Consider the following 24,069-nt stretch of genomic DNA (forward strand, 5'->3'; position numbering starts at 1 on the left):
TTGTGTAAAAAGCTGGGCTACATAGTACATATTTGGAATGCTAGCTCTAGAAAGAGTAGACAGGAGGATCCTTGGCATTTCCTGATCATCCACACTAACCTAATTGTGAATGCACAGGTCCTATGACCTTGGATGCACAATAAGTGCATGTACTGGGAACTAAGAAACCTGACCAATGAAATCATCTACCTGGGCTGTTATGCCTTGGGCTTAAAATCAAAGTGGATAGTGCTTGAAGAAAAATAATACCTGAGGGGCTTAAGAGGTGATTCAGCAATTAAGAGCACTATCTATTCTTCTAGAGGACCTGGGTTCAATTCCAGGTGTCTACATGATGTAAGGCTACATGATGGCTTACAACCATTTATAACTACAGTGCCAGGGTTTCAGATGCCCTTTTCTGGCCTTCCTGAGCACCAGGCATATACATAGTATATAGACATGCATGTGGACAAAACACTAATAAAACACAGGTGAAATAAAATAAAATAATTTATCAAAGGAATGAAACTACGTGGTTTCTTCTGGCATTCATATGCAATATAATGTGCCTGCTTGCACATTAAAATGAATGTTTCAGACACAATGCATTTCCCTCCAGTAGCTACACAACGAAGCAATTTTCACTCTAAATGCCTGGTAAACTTTTATTCCTCACTTACTATGTTGACCACCATTTCTCAAAAAAAAAAAAAAAAAAAGACAGGTCATGTCTCCTGGGCCACAGTTAAGGAATAAGTAATCTCCACTAGTAAAATTAGCTAACTCAAGCCAAATTAAAGTGTATAAATCATGTTATTTGGAAAGCTGTTCTTGGGTGTGTTCACTGATCCCATGGAACTAGTCAGGGAATTCACAACCTGGAGGGAGCCAGAGGGAAAGGGTAATTGAAAAAGCTTGACCAAGCAGAGAGAGAGAGAGAGAGAGAGAGAGAGAGAGACAGAGACAGAGACAGAGACAGAGACAGAGACAGAGACACAGAGAGACAGACAAAGACAGACAGAGACAGAGACAAAGAGAGACAGAGAAGACAGAGAGGTTGCAAAATGTCTGGATTATATAGGGAAGAGCTTCTGGGAGGAGAGAAAGTCTCACCTTGGGATATAAAGTTCAGGGTAGAAGCCAGAGTAATCTAGTCATGCCCTGTGACAAGTAGGGACTGAGAGATACTGAAGAACCTGGAGGCCAGGTCCATTTTGGTATGTAAAATATGCACACCATCCACTTGTCCAGGGTTTGATTCCCAACATGAAGATGCTCCTATGATTTAAGGAAGCAAAAGGAGGGGATGGAACAGGAGACATCCCAGAAAAGCTCAAGCTTTACTCTTGATAGATCTCACAAGGTCTTCTTACTTTTCTGGGTATTCTTAGAAATAAAGCCAAATATCCCAAGTTGTTTTCTATACCTCATTATGAAACCTATAGGTAGTCCATAGCTTTAAATCATTTCCTATCCTTTTAAATAGGTTGGATCTGCAAGGATCCTAGTTAAGAACTGAATGGTATAGTAGACAGTGTGTCAAAAACAAATTCAGGGATGTGGTGGTAGCTCAATAAAACACTTGCCTTTCAAGACTGAGGATGTGAATTTGATTCCTAAGACACATGTAAAATTGCCAGGTATGGTTAGATAACACTTGTAATTCCTGTGTCTTGAGGCAGAGATACACAGATCCCTGGACCTCACTGGACAGCTAGTGTAGCAGAAGTGATGGGTTCTAGGCCAATGATAGCCTCTATGCCAAGAGAAGTAGATGATGTTCATGCAGGTGATAACCCAAGGTTTTTCCTCTTGCCTTCACAGAAAAGCACATACATTTGATAATTCACTGACATGTATACACATATTCACATGAAAATATTATTGAAGATATCTACACAAAAAAGAAATGCTATATAATTTCTCTCCTAACAGAGATATATATTCGTAGAATTTATAAAAACAGAAAGTACTAACAGTGGTTCCTACAGATTAGGGAAGGACAAATAAGAGTTGTTTGATTATTTAGAGATTTAGCCTCATTACGCAGAAGCTAAATGCAACTATCCCTTTGACTACAGCCATCCCAGGTTACAGAGTATATGACACTCCACACTTCTCTTTTCTGTTACAGCTATAAGCCCCTCTCTGGTACCCTTCACCCTCAATTTCACTATAAGAAACCTGCACCATATAGAGGTCATGGGATATCAAGGATCAGAAATATTCAACAGTACAGAGAGGATCTTGAATAGCCTGGTAAGAACTCTGTCTGGTTCACCCTGTGTCAACTCAGTCTGATGTCCCTGGGCCCTTAGCTCATCATCTCTTTTAATCAACAGCTCAAGCCCATATTCAAGAATAGCAGTATTGGACACCTTTATTCTGGCTGCAGATTGGTCTCGCTGAGGTAAGAAGATCAGAATAGATAATCATGGCATGTAGAATAACAACAAGAGCTAATTCCTAACATCTTGCTCCTAGAATTCTAGAGGCAAGTGACCACCAACTCCACTCCATTCCTTTTCCTTTCAGAAAGGAAAATGTAGAGTCCTTTTTCATTGTAAACAGAAAACAATGATGTGTGATTGTATTGAGTTCTTCCTGTAAGATTTGTTATTTCATTTCTGTTGTTGTGATAAAATACTCTAACAAAAAAATCAATAAATGTAACAAAATATTTTTTTGCTTAAAATTCTATACTACAGTATAACATGTGGTAAAGTTACATTTAAAGGGCATCAGAGAAGTAGTCATATCATATCCACAGCCAAGAATAGAGAAAAATTAATACATCCATATGTCTGCTGCCTACCAACGAGTTTTCTTCATTTTCACAAACTCAGAGTGGGGGCCATCCACAGAGGTCTGAGTCTTCTTATGCTAATTAACAATCAAGACCATTTCTCATAGAATTGCTCACAAACTGATCAGAAAATCCTTCATTAGTATTTTCCTAAGAAACTCTAGCTTGTGTCAGGTTGACATTTAAAACTGACCATCACAGGTCTGAAAATAAGCCAGAGAGATGAAGAGAAATATATCTGGCATTAATCAATGGTATTACACCAGTTGAAATTGTTTTCTTTTCCCTTAGTTTCAGATTGCTTTTTTGTTACCCGCGTTGTTACATTTCTGTTGTTAGGACATGTAAGGTCATGTTTTAGATGTCATGGTAAAGATAGAACAAATACTGACATGCATAGAGGCTCTATCTTTTTTTTTTTTCAAGAACATTGGCTCTGTTATACATTGTTATGCATTGAGGCCATTAATTCTTCATCACAAACCCGACTGCTGTTCTCTGTCAATGAATCCCCAACAGTGGAATCCCCATTTCACAATCTCTGTCCCTTTTCCTTTGTAGGCCTGAGAAAGGTGGAACAGCCACCGGAGTAGATGCTGTTTGCACTCTCCGTTCTGATTCCTTGGGCCTTCAGCTGGACAGAGAGAAGATGTACTGGGAACTGAGCCATAGCACCCAGGGTGTCACCAAGCTAGGATCCTTCACTTTAGAAAAGGACAGTCTGTACATCAATGGTGAGTATGCCCTTAGGAATCATAAACTGAAGATGAGAATGTTATTCTACGACAAGTGGACTTTCTGATCTACACAAGATCCTTCCTATATATCATCTTAAACCTGAGCAAGTTAAGCGCACGTATAATGTTTAGTCAATTCCTTCTCTTTTCTCTGTATCACTATATTATCAAGGTATTATTTGAACATGTGTCTTACCTACAAAACCCTTGCTGAGGTCACATCAAAGATCATCTCTGGTTGAAGCAGATGGTGGTTAAACATTGCCTCAAATCTGTGTGTGTTTGTACTTGCGTTTGTTGTTTTGTTTTACTTTGAGGTACATCATGCTAAGTGACCTAGAACTAACAATTTAACTCAGTCTGTCCTAAAACTGATAATTCCAGCTCCCCTGAGTGCTCAGTTTGTGGTATATAATTCCATACAAGTATATCTGATGTGGAGCTAAACCACCTCTACCTTGCTTGTGATGTGTCTGGCCTTGTTCTCTGAGCCTCAGTTCCATCAGGAGCTTTCATCTGAATCTTTATACTGAGCCAGGAGTGGTGGCTCACGCCTCTAATTCCTGTGTTTGCCTGGTATGTGCAAGACTCTTGGTTATATCTCTAGTTATATAAGAAACAACAAATATAGGGGAAATAATAGAGTAATAAATAGATCAAGGAGAAGAAGCAGAAGGAAAAATATAAAGCATTTACCAGTATGATGACTGCTTCTTGCAACCATGGTACTTCAAAGATGACATTGAAGATTTACTGCAAATTTAAGCTTATCCTGAGTTACAAAGAGAAGTTAAGACCTGCTGGGCTACAGAATAAGTTTCTATCACAAAGAAATAAAAAATTTCATCTCAAACAAAAGCTGAAACCTTCATCTTCCTCCCCTTGCATGACATCAAATACTCCAGAGGTTTGAAAAAGAACTGTGAGAATATATGTGGAAGAAATTTGGGGTGTGTCTGGTTTACCAAGTAAATTTTAAGTTCACAAGAGCAGAATTGGTTCTCTTGATGAGGCTAAGTGTTTTCCTGTATAGACTTTAAGTCTTACCTGGATATGTGGCTGATGGACCTAATCAATGTAATATGCCTGTCCTCACATCGTGATCCTCTTCTGATCTCATTGCAGGTTTTACATATACAAGAACTTCTGCTTCCACTTTCAACAGTGAGTACTTAAGAAGGAACAAAGTGAATACTTAAAATAGGAACAATAGTTGATCTATCCCCTACTAAATCCAAGTTCATGGAGAAGAAAAAAATAAGTTAAAAACCGGAGTCACATTCTACCACCCACACTTCCCCTGCCCTATCATATGGCCCAATTTGGAGAGCAAAGATGCTCTCTTGTGACATTCATGCTCTACCTCAAATAGAGTTTCTCACTCCAATCCATTTCTCCTCAGCTCCGGTGACTTCCTCTCTGTTTTTCACTGAGACCTCCACTGCAAAACCTATTCTCTCTACAGGTAGGTGCCTTCTTTCTCCACCTCCTTCTAGGAAGCTAACACCCTCAGTCTCAAAGACAGGAATTTGGATATAATTGAGAGAACTCAAGAGTGTTCATGGGTGCTTCCTGTTGTTTGAATTTCTCAAGAGCCAGAGATTGGCTACACTCAAATATCCAGCCATATCAATCTTAGACAATGTATTTATTCTGAGGGCCTCCTTTTCCTCAAATATCACATGATATATTCATTTAAAACTTCATACTAAAACTCAAATGGCCATTCATTTAACCCCACTATTTGTAGCTTAGTAATAAATGCTTAAGCATTATGCCCAAGTCCCTGGTTTGAATTAAATTTAATTTGTGTGTGTGCATGTGCATGTGCATGCACATATCCGTGTGTGTTGCATATGTGTGTGTGTGTGTGTGTATCTGTGTGTGTCTGTGTGTGTTTATTACTCATGCATAGCATTTGTGAGCCACTAAATGTGGGTGCTATGAACTAAACCTGTATCCTCTGGCTGAGATAAAGGTTACAAACAGTGATATGCTGAGAAAATGAAACAGGAATAGAAAATAAAGATAACAAAAAATAAAACAAAAGCAATGCTAGGACCAGGAGATCTTGCATAAGCTAATAACTTATTACAAGCAAATTTATTAAAAAGTACAGAATCATATATACTGCTTCCAGTGGGTGGGGAGAATGTCCAACAAGAGAGCTCAGTCAGGCAATGTTGTCAAAGAGAGCGCAGGATACATCAGAAACAGCTGCCTTAGGTGATAATCACAGCCTAGGAAGATGAGTTAGATTCCCCCAGGAATCACAAACTTAATTCCTCCTTACTCTTCAGGACCCTTAGTCTCACTGATTCAGGTCATTAGAAAAGTAAGGAGAGAAGAGTTCTTCCATGTACCCACAGGTCCCACCCTAAAGTCACCTATTTTTAACTGAGCACTTACATGAAAAGTCCTTTTTTTTTCTCTGTCTGTTCTGCTGGCTGTTCAGCATAGTCTAGAGCCTATATTCCAGGGTCAGACTGTGCTTGCTATGTATGTTCCTGGACAAGAACTGTAAGGGTTCAAAATTCCTGAAAGAAGACCCCAGACTCAGATACTCTGGGAAGGCAAAAAGCATTTATTCTGCAGAAACAACCACCATGCAGGCGTCAACCTAATTTTTAAATGGAAGCCTGAGACAAAGTTGTGAAGGTCTTCTTATGGGGAACCAGACAAACTCTAGAAAGATTAGACAATCTAAAATTTCATTAGTGAGTGCTAGGAGTCTGCATTCCTATGTCTTGAGCATTTAACCACAGAGCTTCCCAACACAAATGGTCCTTTCTGAAATAAGATATTTCCCCATTTTTGTGGTGATCCCCAGGCTGTTCTTTGGGAGGAGGTTTGATGACCTTGTTTCTGGATTTTATGGTTTGTTCCTGGAGCTGATGCCTATGGCCTTCTTTTCAAAATCAGGCCTGGTCCTTACATGGAGACAAATGGGGTTTATGCTGTTCTTTCAGGTCATAGAACTAAAATTTCTTTTGTACTTTCATGGGGCCTCTGAGAAAGACCTGAATCGGTCAAGCTCTCCAAGTTTTTCATTAGTTAGAGAGAGAGAGAGAGAGAGAGAGAGAGAGAGAGAGAGAGAGAGAGAGAGAGAGAGAGAGAGAAGTTATTGTTTTTGTTGTTGTTGTGCATAGATTCTTGGACATGCATGGATATGCATGTCAATGCCAAAGATCAACGAGTGTCATTCTCAACAACTGACCACCTTATATTTTGGCATAGTGTTTGTAACTAACCTGTTTCTTTTCAATACTGATTGGCTATTGTCTTAATGTTTTACTGCTATGAACAGTCACCATGACCAAGGCAACTCTTATTAGGACAACATTTAATTGGGTCTGGATTATAGGTTCAGAGATTCAGTCCATTATCATCAAAGTGGGAACATGCCATTATCCAGGCAGACATGGTGCAGGAGAAACTGAAACTTCTACATCTTCATCTGAAGGCACACAGGCTTCTAGGCAGCTAGGATGAGAGTCTTAAAGCATATAATGGCTCACCTACTCCACAGGGCCACACCTCCAAAGAGTGATACTTCCTGGGCCAACATTATATAAACTATCACAGCTATTTTTTGGCCAACAAGCTTCAGAGATCCTGCCATCTCTATCTACCCAGTACTGGCTTCACAGTAGTGTAGCATAGCCCAACACCCAGCTTTTTACATAGAAACTGAGGTTCTGAAATCAGGTCCTCATGTTTGTAAGACAAGAGCTGAACTGACTGGGCCATTTCCACAGTCCCTTAGGTTTCAACAGGAAATGTGAGAACAATGAACACTATGTATAGACCTGAGGAAAGCAAGGTTGTCTTAAAGGTGGTGGACTGGAGCAGGGACTGGCTCTACTTCAGTTGAGGTTCAGAATTCTATAACCATCCTTCTCATACTGTATACTGGCACTGCTGAGGATTCTAGACAACACGCACCATCTTCATCTTATCTATTCTCTTGTTTAACATCACTAACATTGCTAGAGTTTGAAGTTAAAGGGCAACACTAAGGAAGATTGTATTTCAGGTAAGAGATCCATTAGAAGTCTAATGAATCGCATGAATAGAAAGTTTATTGGTGTTTCTGAAGAGAGAAGAAACACATGAGGGACAATAAGGACCCTTTCTTATAGATCCCAGAAGAAAAGGGTTTCATGTATTCAGGTTGTCTCTGGTTCCTAAGTGGTCAGTGATAAATTATGTCTATGTCAGTGAAATGAGTAAATTCAAGCCAGATTTGAAAATGTGTATATATATATATATATATATATATATATATATATATATATATATATATATGCATGTTTATTGCAATGCTGCTCTCCAGCAGGTTTACTGTCCCCAAAGACCTAGGCCAGAGGGGGAGAGAGCACAGAGCAGCAGGCTAGAGAGAAAGCAGCAAAAAGCTTTCACAGAGATGGGGAGAAAAGGAGAGTAAAGCAGAGAGAGGAAAAAAAAGAGGAGCACAAAATGTCTGGATTATATAGGGAAGAGTCTCTGGGGGGAGGGCTGTCCAACTCCTGTACTAGAAATTTCAGGATTGGGGAGCTGGGTATGCCAGGTAGGGACTGAGAGATGGGGAGACCAGGAGGCAAGCTCTGCTTTGGTGTGTAGAATATGCTCTTCAGTCCCTTGTCCTGGGGTCTGAAATCAAACAGTCAGCAGACTGTCTCTGATTCTTAGTTGTCAGCAGGCTGCCTTTGATACCTAATTGGTCAGCAGTCTGTCTCTGATTTGTCAGGGAAGGAAAGAGAGGGACCTTGTATTTCTTGTAAGGAATATGTGACTCTTAGGATGTGGAGGAAGTGAAAAAATGGGGCACATCTAGTTTCAGAAGCACCAAGGGCATGAGTTAGGTCACCACTGGTAGTGCTAAAAGTCTTGTACTGTGACAACCAGATAACTGACTCTCCTAGAAGGTCCTGATATTCTCTTGGAATGCAGGACCCTGAGGAGTCTGTTAGGGGATTACAGATTCACTGACAGGCTTTTGTAAGGGGATTTGTCATTTCCATTACAATGACTGTAGGAAAGAGCTACTACAGGTGGCCTTCTCCAAAACAACAGTGTGACCTGGATTCTAGCAAACATCTCTTACTTCTAAGGTAAAGTCTATCACTGATCACTAGGAGAAAATTGAAGTTCCACTGTGATCTGGAACTGCCCATGGAAAGTAAAGGAAAAAATACTGCAGCTGCAAAGGCTGGCCTTGACTCAGACTGTGCCTTTTGGAAATTATATAAGTATTTAATTCCCCATGGCTTAGATTTACATCTATAAAATCAGCTTCCCAATAAAATCTCCCACCAGATCAAATATTTTAAAAAAAAACTATGTAAAGTGGAATATAATTCCAATATAACACATAATTTAAAAAATGTTTCATCTTGGTGTGTGTCCACGCACAGAGGAAAGCATGTTGGGTTGCATAAACACACATATGCCCCTGGATGCCGAAGGTCATCTTAGATGTTATTTCTCAGGCACAACCCACAGTTTGTGAGGCAACAGGTCTCACAATCCTGGAATTTAGAAAGAGGAAAAGCTGACTGGCAAGCGAACCACAAAAATCTTCCTGTTTTCACTTTCTGAACACTGGAGGTATGTACCTTCACCCCTGGCATTTTTGAAGATGGGTCCTGGGATTAAGCTCTGGCCCTCATTCTTTTTTTTTCTCTCTTTATTTACATGTCAAATATTACTCCTTTTGTTGATTTTCCCTCCAAAACCACCCAATCCAACCCCCTCCCCCTACTCACCAACCTAGATACACACTCCCTCTACCCTGTATTAGCATTCCCCTATAGGAGCATCAGGCCTTCTCAGGAACAAGGGCCTCTCCTCCCTTTGTTGACCAATAAGGCCATCCTCTGCTTGAACTTCATTTGGTCTGTGAATTTTATCTTGGGTATTCCAAGATTCTGGACTAATATCCACTTATCAGTGAGCGCATATCATGCGTGTTCTTTTGTGATTGGGTTACCTCACTCAAGATGATATTTTCTAGTTCCATTCATTTGCTTAAGAATTTCATAAATTCATTGTTATTAATGGCTGAGTAGTATTCCATTGTGTAAATATACCAGTTTCTATATCCATTCATCTGTTGAGGGGCATCTGAGGTTTTTCCAACTTCTGGCAATTATAAATAAGGCTGCTATGAACATAGTGGATCATGTGTCTTTATTACATGTTCGAGAATGGGTATATGTCCAGGAGTGGTATAGCTGGGTCCTCAGGTAGTACAATGTTCAATTACTGAAGAACACCAAACTAATTTCCAGAGTGGTTGTACTACCTTGTAATACCACCAGCAGTGGAGAAGTGTTCCTCTTTCTCCACATCATCACCAGAACCTGCTATCTCCTGAGTTTTTTATCTTAGCCATTCTGAGTGCTGTGAGGTGAAATCTCAGGGATGCATTGATGCATTTCCCTCATGACTAAGGATGCTGAACATTTCTTTAGATGCTTCTCATCCATTTGGTATTCCTCAGTTGAGAATTCTTTGTTTAGCTCTGTACCAAAAATTTTAATAGGATTATTTGGTTCTCTGGAGTCTAACTTCTTGGGTTCTTTGTATATATTATATATTAGCCCTCTGTTGGATATAGGGTTGGTAAAGATCTTTTCCAAATTTGTTGGTTGCCATTTTGTCCTATTGACAGTATCCTTTACCTTACAGTAACTTTATAATTTTATGAGGTCCCATTTGTCAACTCTTGATCGAGAGAATAATCTATTAACATTCTGGTCAGGAAATTTTCCCCTGTGCCCATCTGCTCAAGGCTCTTCCCTACTTTCTTTTCTATTCGTTTCAGTGTGTCTGGTTTTATGTGGATGTCCTTGATCCACTTGGACTTGAGCTTTGTGCAAGCAGATAAGAATGGATCAATTTGGATTCTTCTGCACAGTAACAGCCAGTTGAACCAGCACCATTTGTTGAAAAGGCTATCTTTTTTTCCATTGGATGGTTTTAGCTGCATTGTCAAAGATCAAGTGACCATAGGTGTGTGAGTTCATTTCTGGTCTTCTATTCCATTGATATACCTGCCTAGCACTTTACCAATACTATGCAGTTTTTATCACTATTGCTCTATAATACAGCTTGAGGTCCAGGATGCTATTTCTCCAGAAGCTCTTTTATTGTTGAGAACAGTTTTAACTATCCTCAGTGTTTTATTATTCCAGATGAATTTGATAATTGCTCTTTTGAAATCTATGAAGAATTGAGTTGGAATTTTGATGAGGATTGCATTGAATCTATAGAGTGCTTTTGGCAAGACAATCATTTTTACTATATTAATCCTGCCAATCCAGGAGCATGGGAGATCTTTCCATCTTCTGAGGTCTTCTTCTGTTGCTATATTTTCCCAACCCAATTACCTGGTAAAAGAAATCTCAACTCAATCAGTAACAATACAAGCTATAAGCCTAGATTGGGTAGATCTCCTACTACACTACTCTATTCCCAGATATATTAACCCATATAACTTGCAGTTTCTCTAGGCTATGAGCTTCTCTCTCTGCAGCCTCTCCATAGCTCCTCCATAGCTCCTCCCCTTTCCCTGTGATCCTTTTCTCCTCCCCCAAACTCTCAGCTCCTCTTCCTTCCTCCTGCCCAATATTGGGTGAAGCCTTTATTTGAAAAGTTAAGGTCCAGAGAAGGTTCACAAGGAAACTCCTCATCTGCAGCCCCTCCAGGGAGTAGAATTAGCATAAAAATACTAATTATATAATTACCAAAAGGCATAGTCTGAGTCAAGGCCAGCCTTTGCAGCTGCAGTATTTTTTCCTTTACTTTCCATGGGCAGTTCCAGATCACAGTGGAACCTCAATTTTCTCCTAGTGATCAGTGATAGACTTTACCTTAGAAGTAAGGGTTATCCACAACATTCTTTAATTTATTTCTTCAGACACTTGAAGTTCTTGTCATACAGATCTTACACTAGTTTGGTTAGAGTCACACTAAGATACTTTATATTGTTTGTGACTATTGTGAAGGGTGTCATCTCCCTAATTCCTTCCTCAGTCTGTTTATTCTTTGAGTATAGGAAGACTACTGATTTTCTTGAGTTAATTTTATATCTGGCCACTTTACTGAAGTTGTTTATCAGCTGTCCAAGTTCTCTGGTGGAGTTTTAGGGTTCACTTAAGTATACAATCATATCATCTGCATATAGCGATATTTTGGCTTCTTCTTTTCCAATTTGTATCACTGTTACCTCCATTTGTTCTCTGATTGCTCTAGCTAGAACTTCAAGTACTATATTGATTAGATATGGAAAGGGCAGCCTTGTCTAGTCCCTAATTTTAGTGGGATTGTTTCAAATTTCTCTCCATTTAGTTTGATGTTGCCTACTGGTTTGCTGTATATTGCTTTTACTCTTTTTAGGTATGGGCCTTGAATTCTGTCTTTCCAAAACTTTTATCATAAAGAGGTGTTAGATTCCATTAAATGCTTTTTTGGCATCTAATGAAATGATCATGTAGTTATTTTGTTTGTTTTTGTTTTGTGGTTGTTTTTCCATTTGTTTGTGTAGTGGATTACATTGATGGGTTTCTGTATATTGAACCATCCCTGCATCCCTGGGATAAAGCCCGCTTGATTGTGGTGAATGATCATTTTGATGTGTTCTTAGATTTGGTTGGCAATAATTTTATTGAATATTTTTGCATTGATATTCATAAGGGTAATTGTTCTGAAGTTCTCTTTCTTTGTTAGATCTTTGTGTAGTTTTAGAATCATTGTAATTGTGGCTTCATAGAATGAGTTGGGCAGTGTTCCTTCCATTTCTATTTTGTGGAATAGTTTGAACAGTATTGGTATTAGGTCTTCTTTGAAGTTCTGATAGAATTTTGCACTAAAACTATCTGGTCCTGTTCTTTTTCAATGACTGCTTCTAATTCTTTAGAGGTTATAGGACTATTGAGTTCATTTATTTGATCCTGATTTGACTTTGGTTCTTGGTATCTGTCTAGAAAATTGTCCATTTCATCTAGATTTTTCAATTGTGTTGAGTGAAGGCTTTTGTAGTAGGATCTGATGATTTTTTGAATTTCCTCAGTGTCTGTTGTTATATCTCCCTTTTCATTTCTGATTGTCTTAATTTGGAAAGTATCTCTGTGCTCTCTGGTTAGACTAACTAATGGTTTCTCTATCTTGTTGATTTTATTAAAGAAACAATTCCCAGTTTTGCCGATTCTTTGTATAGTTCTTTTTGTTTCTACTTGGTAGATTTCTGCCCTGAGTTTAATTATTTCCTACCATCTACTCCTCTTGGGTGTATTAGCTTCTTTTTTGTTCTCGAGCTTTCAGGTTTGTTGTTAAGCTGCTAGTGTAAGCTCTCTCCAGTTTCTTTTTGAAGGCTCACAGAGGTATGAGTTTTCATCTTAACACTGCTTCATTGTGTTTCATAAGTTTCAGTATGATGTACCTTCACTTTTATTAAATTCTTAAAAGTTTTTAATTTCATTCTTTATTTATTTCTTGACCAAGTTATCATTTAGTAGAGTGTTATTCAACTTCCATGTGTATGGGTATTATCACTGAATAGAACACTGTTCAGTTTCCATGTATATGTGGGCTTTCTGTTGTTTTTGTTGCTATTGAAGACCAGCCTTAATCGGTGATGATCTGATAGGAGGCATGGGATTATTTCAATCTTCTTATATCTGTTGAGGTCTGTTTTATGACCAATTATATGGGCAATTTTGGAGAAAGTATCATGAGGTGCTGAGAAAAACGTCTATTCTTTTGATTATATATATATAAAGTCATTTTTACAAAACACGTGAATGAACTAACTTATTTTTGAATAATCAATATGCACAAGGATTTCAGAAAAACGAATTGTACTATATCAAAACCCAGAAAATAAAGATGCAGGCTGGAATTTCCTTAACACAGGGTCTGTTGTGATTAGTCTCTTCACCATGGTATACTGAACTCCATAGAAAAATCCCACTCATGCTTGATAAAGAACAAGTGATACTGTATCTATACTCTTCCCTGAGAGAGCTGTGATCCTAGGGGAAGACTCTGTAGTGCTGAAAGATCTCCAAATTCCCAGAGAATCCAGCAGCTCAGTGTGTCTTTCTCCCACCCCCACTGTAGTGACAGTCTCTATTCTGGTGCCTTTCACCATCAACTTCACCATCATCAACCTCAAATATGAGGAGGGTATGAATCAACCTGGATCTTGGAAGTTCAACATTACTGAGAGAATCCTACAAAGACTGGTAAGAGCTCTGTCCAGTAGATGCAGATTTTACACATATGTAAGCCACACCTATCAGCTTAGACCACACCCTGCAATAAGGCCACACTACTCTTAACCTTGCTCCATAGAATCCAGGTTTGATAACCAACACTAGTATTACATATCTCAAAAAAGTTGTATCCCTCAGTTTTTGTATTCATAGCCTTCTCCCTATTCCCCACAGCTTAGGCCTTTGTTCAATAAGACCAGTATCAGCCTCCAGTATTATGACTGCAGACTGGCATTGCTCAGGTAAGTCCTAACAAAAACCAGCCAAAGATCCTCAATATGTCCCAGATCCAAAGTGTTCTTGTCTTCCTTCCTTTTCACTTGTATGTTCATTACCCTTATGTAAAACCTGAAGGGCCAGATTCAGCACTCAAGTGTCCCCTAGTCATACATCCTCTACTTTAGTAACCCTCATAGCCTATAGATTATCAGCTGGTTGGTGGACATTTTCTGCACATCCATTCTGAATTCTTACCGTCATTCCCTCATTGTGGAATAAAAGGGAATTTCCTTGAAACTTGAAATTCTGTCATTAGAATTTGGTTTATAATATCGATCTAGTATTATCTATTCTACTGTGATAAGTACTCTGACCAAGAAACTTAGGGGGAAAGTGGTTTATTTTAGCTTTACATCTCAAGTGAGAGTTTATAATTATTTTCAGGGAAGTCACAGCAACTAATGTTCGAAACATTCATATCACACCCTCATGCAAGAATAGAGAGAAATAAAATTAAGAATGTCCTCTAACTTATACTCAGATTGACTTCTGCATTCTTATACACTTCAAGATCTCTAGAGTAGGATCTGGTGCTAACCACATAGGTTAGGGAGTCCCATAGTAATTAGTTTCCTTAAGATTATTCCTCACAAGCATGACCACAGGTTAGCACAGTGGAGATAAACCCTCACTGAAACTCTGCTTACAGGTGATTCAAGTTGACAGTTAAAGCTAACACGCACAGACATTACTGCCTCTGGTCTTTGCTTTAATTCCCAAATCTACATCTGTCTTTAATATGAACACTCTATTCCTCACACCATGAGAACATAGATTAGTGTCTTGCATTCAATAAAAACATCTTACTCCATGTCTGCTGAGGTTCACAGACTACTGGAAGTCAGTATATTCAGAAAATGTAAGCCTTGTGAGTCACCTCTGCAACAGTTATCACATCTCTGGCTTCTTTCTCTCCTGCCCTTCACCTTAAGATGTTTCCTAGGCAATCACTTTATCATAATTATTCTCATCTGTTCTTCTCAGGCCTGAGAAAGATGGAGCATCCACAGGAGTAGATGTCATCTGTACTCACCATGCAGACCCAATGGGACCTGGGATGGACAACGAGCGGGTGTTCTGGGAAGTGAGCAACCTGACCAACAATGTCACTCAGCTGGGTCCTTACACCTTAGATAAGAACAGTCTTTACATCAATGGTGAGCAGTAGACACGTATACTATTGAGCAGAGCATACACTCCCCTGTCCCAGCCCCTACTTCCTCCCTCTACTCCAATTCACTCTTTTCTTTTCTCTTCAGGTTATACACACCAGATCCAGTCCATCACATCTCCAAGTGAGTATTCAGAGGGTCATTAAATCTCTCCTATTCTGTAAGTCCCAGTCTCATGAAATAAAAAGAAACAAAAGTCACATCTGTATTTCTTTCTTTAATACTCTTTCCTCCTAGAGATGAACATAAATGTATGCCCTAAAAAGCTCCCAGTCTGGCTGGAGGCATAGCTCAGGAGAATGCTTGCAGTGGGTAGGGAGTTTGATCCCTAGCAGCTGTGTAAAAACCTGGACATCATGGTTCACATTTATAATGCTTACTCTAGCAGGAATAGACAGGGGGATCCTTTTGGTTTCCTGCTCAGCCAGTGTAGTCAAATTGTGGTTTCACTGGTCCTATGACCTTGGAAGGACAATGAGTAGAGATGTCCTGTTAACTGAGGAAACTGACCAATAATATCACCCAATTGGACCCATATGCCTTCAACTTAAAACAGAAAATGGACAGTGCTTGAGGAAGAATATTACCTGAGGGTCTGGAGAGATGAATGAGCAGTTAAGAGCACTAGCTGTGTTCCTAAGTCACCTTGGTTCTATTCCATGTGCTTACAATCATGTATAATTATAATTCCAAAGGAACAGATGCCATTTTCTGGCCTTGCTGGTCATTAGGCAAGAACATGGTAAAATATACCCATGTGCACAAAAACGCACATAAAATACAATTTATAAAAAGAATGACACCGGGTGTTGTCTTTTGGCCTCAATATGTAATGTAGTGCATGTACACACTTGCACATTAAATTGAAAGATTCACACATGTGCACCCCCCTCCAGTGGCTTCAAAATGAAAGTATTTTTCATTCTAAAGAACTATAAGACTTTTAATCCATGGGTTCTATGATTATCATCATTTCTGACAGTATGACAACTCCTGTCTCCAGTCCTACAGATGGGAATGTTTTCTCTAAAGATGCTCTTATAATTTCAGCAGGCCAAAGGAAGAATAGAGCAAGTGACCCATCCCTAAACAGCCCAAGGTTAGCTCTTGATGACAAGGTCTTCTTAGTTCCTAGAGGATTTCTTAGGCATCAGACTCAATATCCCAAGCCATTTTCTAAAACTCATTATGAATCCTGTATGTCTGTGGCTTTAAATCCTTTCCTAGTCCTTTAAAGCATCCAAACCAGCAGGGCTCATAGGTTATAACTGAAGGAAGGGTATAGTGGCCAGTGTGTCAAAAACAAATTCAGGGACAGAAGTGGTAGTTCACTAAAGAACTTGTCTTGTAAGCAATGGACATGAATTTGAATCCTTAATCCTATGTAAAATTTCCAGGTATGGTAGATAATACATGTAAGATTCATGGACCTCCCTGGGCAGCTAATGTAGCATAAGTGATGTACATTAGGCCAATCATAGGCTCTATGCCACAAGAAGTAGGTGATATTCCAGAGGGTAACACCCAAAGTTGTTCCTCTAGCTTACACATATGCACATGACATATGTGTATGACATATATACACAATACACATTAAGAAGTAATTAGATCTAATGCAATAGCATACCTTCATATATGCTGAATGCATCGAATGCATAAAAACTACAATATATGTCCAGTATTAACTGTGGAACCTGCCACCTAGAGACTTGATGGCAAATCCTTCATAATTTGCTGCAGTTTTACATTTGTATTCTATTTTCATACTACTTGCATTGCGTTACAATACTTTATCCAGTGCAAACTATCAGTCTAATAAAATTAAAGAACCTTTATATGTAAAGTCCCTATATGGGACACATACAGACTGCCACATATAAACTTGGGGGTGATATGATTTAGAGGATACAGATGTCTCCTGCCAAACATGATGAACAGATTTTTTTTCCTGGGGCCTACATTATGGTAGAGCAGAACCAGTTCCTTAAACTTTTCTCTGAATTTCACACTCATGCTTTGACATGCACACACACATACAATCATCAATCAATCAATCAATCAATCAATACCAACATGTATTTCACTGAAGAACTGTTGACTTCAGAGAAGGCTGGGTTTTTAAGAAGGAACTTCAGGAAGGAAGAAACCTATCGATATCTTGCTAACTGAAAAGAAAGATATATTTCCTTTCTGCTTGAATGGAAATTTAGCCCCATACAGCAATACTTAGTGATTTAGTTGAAGCTGGTGTGAGGTTTTCTTTTCAAAGATACTGTGTTTCCTAGAATGAGAATCTTCTCAGTACAAGAGGATGAACAGAGCTGATGCCTCAAGCTAAAAGTTTGGAGAGAAACAATAGCCTTGGTGTGTATCTTTCTCCCACCTCCTCTTTAGCAGCACGGCCTATCCTGGAGCATTTTACTATGAACTTCACCATCACTAATTTGAAGTTTGAGGAGGATATGAGTCACCCTGGATCCAGAAAGTTCAATTTTACTGAAAGAACCCTGCAGAGCCTGGTAAAAGTCTTGCTCATTGTGCACAAAGTTATATGTCATTGCCTACCTGCCATGCCCCTGAAAGAAAACTCCAAAGATGAAACCTTTCAAGAAGATCCCACCCATCTCAGCCTGACCCCAAGGTTGAAATGTCTCAACAGCTAGCCAGTCTCACTTCTGTCCACCTCTACCTGCTCATCTCTCCTGACTCTTCTAACCTTCTTCCACAGCTGAGGATGTTGTTCAAAAAATCGAGTGTCGGAGTCCTGTATTCTGGCTGCAGACTATCCTTGCTCAGGTAGGTTTTGGGACATCGAACTGGTCTACCAGGCCTAAAATCGTGCTCAGTTTCTGTAGGGCACCTAGGGCACCACGGTGGCTTCTAGGGCATACTGTACGGGGGTGGGAGGGCTGGGGGGCGGGGCGCCTCTGCTACCACTTGTTGGGTGCAGGGCACAAGGATAAGGGGGTGGGAGGGAAAACCACATCTTGCCAGAGCTCACCGGCTCTGGTAGGGCAGGCGACGCAGGAAACTATCACACAACCCCATGCTGCCAGGTGGCTGTCCAGCTGCGGGAAGCCACAGGATGCTGTCCACAGGGGTAGGGAGGAAGCAGTCTCAGGATCACTGTTCTTCACAGAAGCCAGGGGCTACAGGTTCTCTAGCTCTCCAGCATCGCAGGGTATCTCTGGATACTGCAGAAGAGCAGAATACAGGGCCAAGAAGGAAACTGGGTCAGCCCCAGGCAGAAGGAGAAAGGGGAAGGTGTGCTGGGGTGGGTTCCGGTACAGGAACTAGTTCCGGCGATGGGCGAGTCCTTGGTCTTGTATGGCAGATGGAAATGGTGGGAGACAATCCATGGTTTCAAAGCTTTATTGTAGCTGAGCAGAGTGAGAGAGAGAAGACAGGAAACTAGAAGCAGGCCATGGCCACATGGGATGGGGACGATGGGGAGAGTGGGAGAGCAGGGGGCAAGAGACAGGAGACAGAACAAGAAAGTAAGAAAGAGTAAGAGAGAGAGGAGGGGCCAAGAAGCCCCTTTTATAGTGAGTTGTGGGGCAGGGCAAACCCAGCTGTAGCCAGGTGACTGTGGGGGTGTAGTCCAACAAGAATGCTAGGGGCCTGGGGCATGGCCCTATGTGACTGGTGGCCACAGAATTATGGAGTTGAGGGCCTCATGGTGTCATCCTAGTGTCTGGGAGTGTGGGCAAACAGCCTTCTGTCCCTTGTGGATTAAGCCTACTGGGCCATGAGGGTTTACACCTAGCTCAACCAGAACACAGACTGCCTTTCACGGTCTGACAACTTTCTTGCTGTCTTTCCATATGACTGCTGTTCAGGTGATGTGTGGAAGACCTAATACAAGATGTCTTCCAATCCTACCACTTCCCCACCTCCAGCTTTCTCACACTTCATAGAATGTATCACAATTTTATTGTTCCTGATGATCCTTTCTGAATTTTAACTCCCGTTTTTCTGCCTTTGGAATAAAGCAATTTTTCTTACACATTCAGATTCTGCACTATGGTTATTTTGAAGACAAAAATTACTGTTTCCATTTGCTGTCAGTCCTAAATCAACTTCTTACTTTTCTCGAATATATGGTCTCCTCAGATACCGGGACATGAAAGCAACAATCTGAGTCTTGTGTTTGATAAAAATTCATAACTCCATTACTTTTCATTGTCTCATTCAAGTGGAAATCCGTGTGTTCAGAATCAAATACTGGTTCCTGTCTGCTCCAATCTTCCTTTTTCCTTCTTAAAATTTGTTCTTTGGTATGTGTATGTGACTGTGTATGAGTGCTTGAACTCATGTGTGTACATGCCTGCATGCATTTGTATGTGTGTTTGTGTGTGTGTGTGTGTGTGTGTGTGAGAGAGAGAGAGAGAGAGAGAGAGAGAGAGAGAGAGAGAGAGAGGGAGGGAGGGAGAGAAAGAGAGAGAGAGGGTGTTTGTGTGTGAACACCAGTACCATGGTATCCATATGTAGCCAGAAGATAATATATTAGCAACATTTCTCTTCTTATACCATGTATGAGAATGAAAATGGTCCCAGGAATGAAATCCAGGTTATCAGGACTGAGGAAAAGTTTCCCTACTGATCCACCTCCTTGGGCCTTTAACAACCTTTTCATCTACTGTGACTACTTCCTGCCTTGTCCCAACATTTCCAGATGCCTCCTTAATAAATCCATTCATTATCCATTGTCTCACCTGTCATTCCCAGACCTGAAAATGATGGTGCAGGCACAGGAGTGGACGCTGTCTGCACTCACTACCCTGATCCCACTGGCCATGGACTGGACAAAAAGACTGTGTATTGGGATATCAGCAGGCTGACCTATGGTGTCAACAGATTAGGCCCTTACACTCTAGATGAGAAAAGTCTCTATGTTGATGGTAAGCAATGACCACCTCCACTTTGCTGTAACAATGAGCCCAATTTCTCCTCTTTCTTACCTCTCTTTCAGTATTCCCCTCCATATTCACTCTTTCTTTTCCTTTGCAGGTTACACGCATCAGACTGTGGCTACCACCAGTCAGAGTGAGTATTCTTGGTTTTCATAAATCTCAGACACATCTATGATTCCCGGGTGTGGTATAGGATTTCAGAATGAAAGAAGTCAAGGGCCTAATATCCATTTCACAAAATGTTGCTTGACACATTTCTTGGAGATATGTGACACAAAAACACCTACTTACCCCAAATAGGGGAGTGATGGCACACCAAAGTAGCAATTACAGTACTAACCAAGTTGGGTGAGCAGTGAGTTTATTACAGTTACTCACAAGAGCAGGAAGACTCAGGCAGCCTCATCACCAGTAGCTACCCTGGCATAGGTGACACCTCACACATGCTGCATTCTTAGAGCTCATTATTTGACTTGCAGGTACGTTGACAGGTCACACAGAGTCTCTTCCAGGCAAGTTATCTGGTCAGCATCTTCTGCCCTCAAAGTTTTTCAGTGCTTCAATAGCCTTGGACCCTCAAGAATCTCCTAGTTTTAGCTTTACTTGTAAAGTCTGTTTATTTTGTAAATTTCATCAGCCTCCCCTTTCCTTCCTGGAATGAACGTTTCAATTCAGATGAAATTGCTAAAGGGCAAATACCTACCTCATCTCTAGCCTATGATACATAAAGACTTAGAAACAAAATTACCCCACATCCATATTCTCTCCAGGAAGTCTCCAAACTAATGACCATTCTACTCTAATCATCTGACAATTTTGCTTCACAGTGGCTATGGTAACCATTGCTTCTATGGGGACAATAAGCAACTCGCCCAGTCCTACAGGTAGGAATTCTACCCTCTCACTATTTTTATCATGCTTCTACAATCCTCAGAGTGAGGAGAAAGGATGGAAGAAGTGACATGGGTTCTAGATGAGCTCAAGATTGACTCTTGATGACTTTCACATTTTCTTCCAAAGCTACCAAGAATCTGCTTAATCCTATCTATTCCCTGGCACTCAGAACTTCTGTCACTTGGTTCTGAAACTTGTCTATGGCCACTGTCTTCCAAATCATTCCCCAGCCTTTACAAGTGTATAAGCAACAGAGATATGAGCTGAGATATCTAGTATGTAGTCACTGGGGTGCCCCCACCCATTTCAACAAAACATCAAATTCCTGGTTTATCAACTGAGCAGTTCATCTACTGAGCTTGCTTACCTGTTATTGAATAGGTAAGTAGTTATTCTGCATAATTTTTCATGACAATATTCTTTAATTTAAATGTGTATCAGGTCCTTCACTATATGTAAAAACTATAGTTGTATTCTTTTATTAGATATTTAAAGAAGATTTAATTTGTAGTAAATGGATGAACCCTGATGAATCAATTATCAGATAATGAATCCTCTATTTTTTGGATTATATTCTGTTTTTCTTCCACACTACTTGCAACATTTTAATTGTGGGAACCATGAAAAATTTCACGTCTGTAGATGTATTTCAATGGATGTAGGGTGCAAACCTGATTTCTATTCCTGGGACCCACATAGTAGAAGGAGAAAACACATTCCCAGAAGTTGTCCTTTGACCTCCAAATGCACATGCTAACACAGATGTGTATGTATCCTCCCGAACCATAGATTTTAAAAGCTAAGAAATTAAAGCTGAAAATATGAGTAATATCTCAAAATTGGGCAAGAAAACCCCATCTGTTACCCTTTGGAATTTAATCTCTCTGGCTACATCTATTGTACTCTAGTATGGATATATCTATATCATATGTGATATAAGTTCCCACCCAATAATACTGATATGCTAAATTTTCATGATTCAAAATCAAAGGCTTGGCTATAGACATAGATTAGCTGGTGTACTGCAGGCCTCATATTCATGAAATCATAAGTTCCACTGTGGGCCTGTGTACTGGAGGTTGGCTCTACCTCAGTCTCCATCATTGCTGTCTCAGTTGTTCCACATCACCCTGTGCTGAATCAGGCTAGGCTTGGCTGATAAGAGGCCAACTAGCCAGTGAGGAGTGCAAGGAGTTCAGGGGAGCTTATGGTGGCATTTTGGGAGAACAGACATCTTCCCAAGCTATAGTGTTACAGTTCTTATGACAGAAGCTCTCAGATGATGGAGTAGTTCTCACACCTTTATTCATTCTGTATAGGATTCTTATATACAGTTTTCAGGTGGGTCAGGGTCTGACAACAGGTACTTCCAATTGGCTTTGTCTGGGAACTTGGGGATACGTTATCTGCATGTGAGAGGGGTTGGTGTGTTGCTCCTACATGACTGATGGCCACAGACCTCTCTATGGGGGCTGTGAGGGGGATGGCTGTAGCTACATGACAGGAACTAGGGACCCAAGGAGCATGGCAAAATGACCATGCAGGATATGGTCACCTGTTGGGTCACCAGGGTTTTAAGCCTGAGCTTAACCAGGGACAAGGCTGCCTATCACAGATCACCATCCCACACCTATAATACCACTTAACCTGGCCAGGTTGAGGGATGCCTCTAATCATAGGACTTGGACAATGGAGGCAGGATGATTAAACAAACTGTCATTCTTTGCTACATAGCTGGTTAGAGACCATCATAGGCTATATGAGAACTTGTCAGAAAGAATTATAGGATTTACATAAAAATAGTATTGAAAAAATAGTATTGAAATATAGTTCTTAAGATGTTATCAATAATATAGAGTTAATCAAAATATAACACAATGCCATAAGCTCACATATGTTTAATGAATAAGCAATATATAAACAAAATTAGTATGTCCTGTTTTCAAGTGGATTCTGTTATTTAGGGAATTATTTAATTTCCCATTGGTTCCATACTTTTTAATTACATTCATTGATTGATTAATTTGTGTGTGTGCATGTGTGTATGTGTCTGTGTGTGTGTGTCTGTGTGTGTGTGTGTGTGCACGCACGTGTGTCTGCCAAAGACAGAGAGAAAGAGAGGAAGAGAGAGAGCATGTGCATGTGTGTGTGTGTGTGTGTGTGTGTTGTATCACTACAAAAAAAAGTGGGAGTCAGAACACAACTTGAGGTACTCCATTCTGTCCTTCCAACATGGAGTTTTCTAGAATAGAACTCAATGTCAGCGGGTTTGGCAGAAAGCAGCTTAATCCACTAAGTCATTTTTGCCAGGTTTTGGAATTGTTAACTAGTTGATTCACAATAGCAAATCCCTTGTGTGTAAGTTCTTTAATAGGACCTAATGTGAAGGACCAACATATAAGTTTCTTTATTTTTATTTTTATTTTTTATTTGATATATTTTTATTTACATTTCAAATGATTTCCCCTTTCCTGGCTCCCCACTCCCTGAAAGTCCTATAAGCCCTCTTCCCTCCCCCTGTACCCCCATCCACCCCTTCCCACTTCCCTGTTCTGGTACTGTCCTATACTGCTGCACTGAGCCTTTCCAGAACCAAGAGCCACTCCTCTGCTCTTCTTGGACATCATTTGATATGTTGATTATGTCTTGGGTAGTCCAAGTTTCTAGGCTAATATCCACTTATCAGTGACTGCATACCATGATTGATCTTCTGGGTTACCTCACTTAGTATGATGTTCTCCAGCTCAATCCATTTGCCTAAGAATTTCATGAATTCATTGTTTCTAATGGCTGAATAGTACTCCATTGTGTATATATACCACATTTTTTTGTACCCATTCCTCCGTTTAGAGATATCTGGTTTCTTTCCAGCTTCTGGCTATTATAAATAGGGCTGCTATGAACATAGTGGAGCATGTATCCTTATTGCATGCTGGGAAATCCTCTGGGTATATGTTCAGGAGTGGTATAGCCAGGTCCTCCAGAAGTGACATGCCCAGTTTTCTG

General features: G+C 40.1%; 1 protein-coding gene across 1 annotated transcript in view; it reads left to right on the forward strand.

Moving 5' to 3' along the window:
• The window catches only part of Muc16 (mucin 16, cell surface associated), a 243,453-nt gene that overhangs the window by 95,054 nt on the left and 124,330 nt on the right, over nucleotides 1-24,069 (forward strand). The window contains exons 14-27 of the mRNA XM_052189402.1: nucleotides 2,117-2,241; nucleotides 2,325-2,392; nucleotides 3,350-3,522; nucleotides 4,651-4,689; nucleotides 4,928-4,990; nucleotides 13,651-13,775; nucleotides 13,980-14,047; nucleotides 15,069-15,241; nucleotides 15,344-15,379; nucleotides 17,651-17,775; nucleotides 17,985-18,052; nucleotides 19,985-20,157; nucleotides 20,267-20,302; nucleotides 20,997-21,053. Coding sequence (XP_052045362.1) covers nucleotides 2,117-2,241; nucleotides 2,325-2,392; nucleotides 3,350-3,522; nucleotides 4,651-4,689; nucleotides 4,928-4,990; nucleotides 13,651-13,775; nucleotides 13,980-14,047; nucleotides 15,069-15,241; nucleotides 15,344-15,379; nucleotides 17,651-17,775; nucleotides 17,985-18,052; nucleotides 19,985-20,157; nucleotides 20,267-20,302; nucleotides 20,997-21,053 — 1,329 coding nt within the window. The remainder of the gene's footprint in view (nucleotides 1-2,116; nucleotides 2,242-2,324; nucleotides 2,393-3,349; nucleotides 3,523-4,650; nucleotides 4,690-4,927; nucleotides 4,991-13,650; nucleotides 13,776-13,979; nucleotides 14,048-15,068; nucleotides 15,242-15,343; nucleotides 15,380-17,650; nucleotides 17,776-17,984; nucleotides 18,053-19,984; nucleotides 20,158-20,266; nucleotides 20,303-20,996; nucleotides 21,054-24,069) is intronic.

This window comes from Apodemus sylvaticus, chromosome 7 (genome assembly GCF_947179515.1).
Source record: "Apodemus sylvaticus chromosome 7, mApoSyl1.1, whole genome shotgun sequence".
Taxonomy (NCBI): Eukaryota; Metazoa; Chordata; class Mammalia; order Rodentia; family Muridae; genus Apodemus; species Apodemus sylvaticus.